This window comes from Octopus bimaculoides, chromosome 6, assembly GCF_001194135.2.
Source record: "Octopus bimaculoides isolate UCB-OBI-ISO-001 chromosome 6, ASM119413v2, whole genome shotgun sequence".
Classification (NCBI taxonomy): domain Eukaryota; kingdom Metazoa; phylum Mollusca; class Cephalopoda; order Octopoda; family Octopodidae; genus Octopus; species Octopus bimaculoides.
In genome coordinates this window covers 66,067,713-66,068,467 of record NC_068986.1, presented here as the reverse complement: position 1 = coordinate 66,068,467, position 755 = coordinate 66,067,713, and the positions used below count along the sequence as shown (strand labels likewise).

At 45.4% G+C, this 755-nt stretch overlaps 1 protein-coding gene across 1 annotated transcript; it reads right to left on the bottom strand.

The window, feature by feature from the left end:
• Window positions 1-116: 116 nt before the first annotated feature.
• LOC128248072 (uncharacterized protein K02A2.6-like) lies at window positions 117-503 on the bottom strand. The gene has a single exon (XM_052968476.1). The coding sequence runs from the start codon at window positions 501-503 to the stop codon at window positions 117-119; it is 387 nt and encodes a 128-aa protein (XP_052824436.1).
• Between the last annotated feature and the right edge of the window lie 252 nt (window positions 504-755).

Sequence of the window (755 nt, the reverse complement as noted above, 5' to 3'; positions counted from 1 at the left end):
AAAGTTGGTGCGTTATCGGTGACCAATGTGTGAGGAAATCCGAAGTGTGCAAAGTCTTCCTCAAGCAGATTTAAAGTGGCTTTGGAGGACGTGGAGGAAGTAGGATGAATGCATGGCTACTTGGAATAAGCATCTGTGATCACCAGCCAATCTCTACCCATAAAATTTATTGCGTGGTCTAGGTGTAAGCGGCTCCACGGCTTTTCTGGTAAAATCCATGGGTGGACTGGAGGCTTAGATGGCTGCATTTGATGTTCGTTGCACGAATCACATCGTCGACTGGCTATCTCTATAGCAGCATCGATACCAGGCCAATAAACAACAGTTCTTGCTAGTTGTTTCATGCGTTCCATGCCAAAGAGTCCAAGATGCAGAAGATTGTGGATCTTTGGCTGCAAGCTATGTGGAATCACAACTCTAGATCCATGTATAAGGCATCCATGGCAGATACTGAGTGAGTTTGATAACTTACGGAACTTGTTGACTTCGTCATTGATCTCCATGTTCTTTGGTGGCTAGCCTTCACGGACGTAGCGCATCACTGTAGATATCACTGGATCTTTCCCTGACTCTTGACGGAGGAGATTAGCATCCACAGGTTGGACGTGAATACTAAGAGCTTTGATGGCACACACCATGTCTATGTCTTCACCATTTTCCTTTCTGTCAAAGTCGTTATCATCACCGAATGGCAAGCGACTGAGGGCATCAGCATTGCCATGATCTGCTGATTTTCGATATTCAATGGTGTAGTC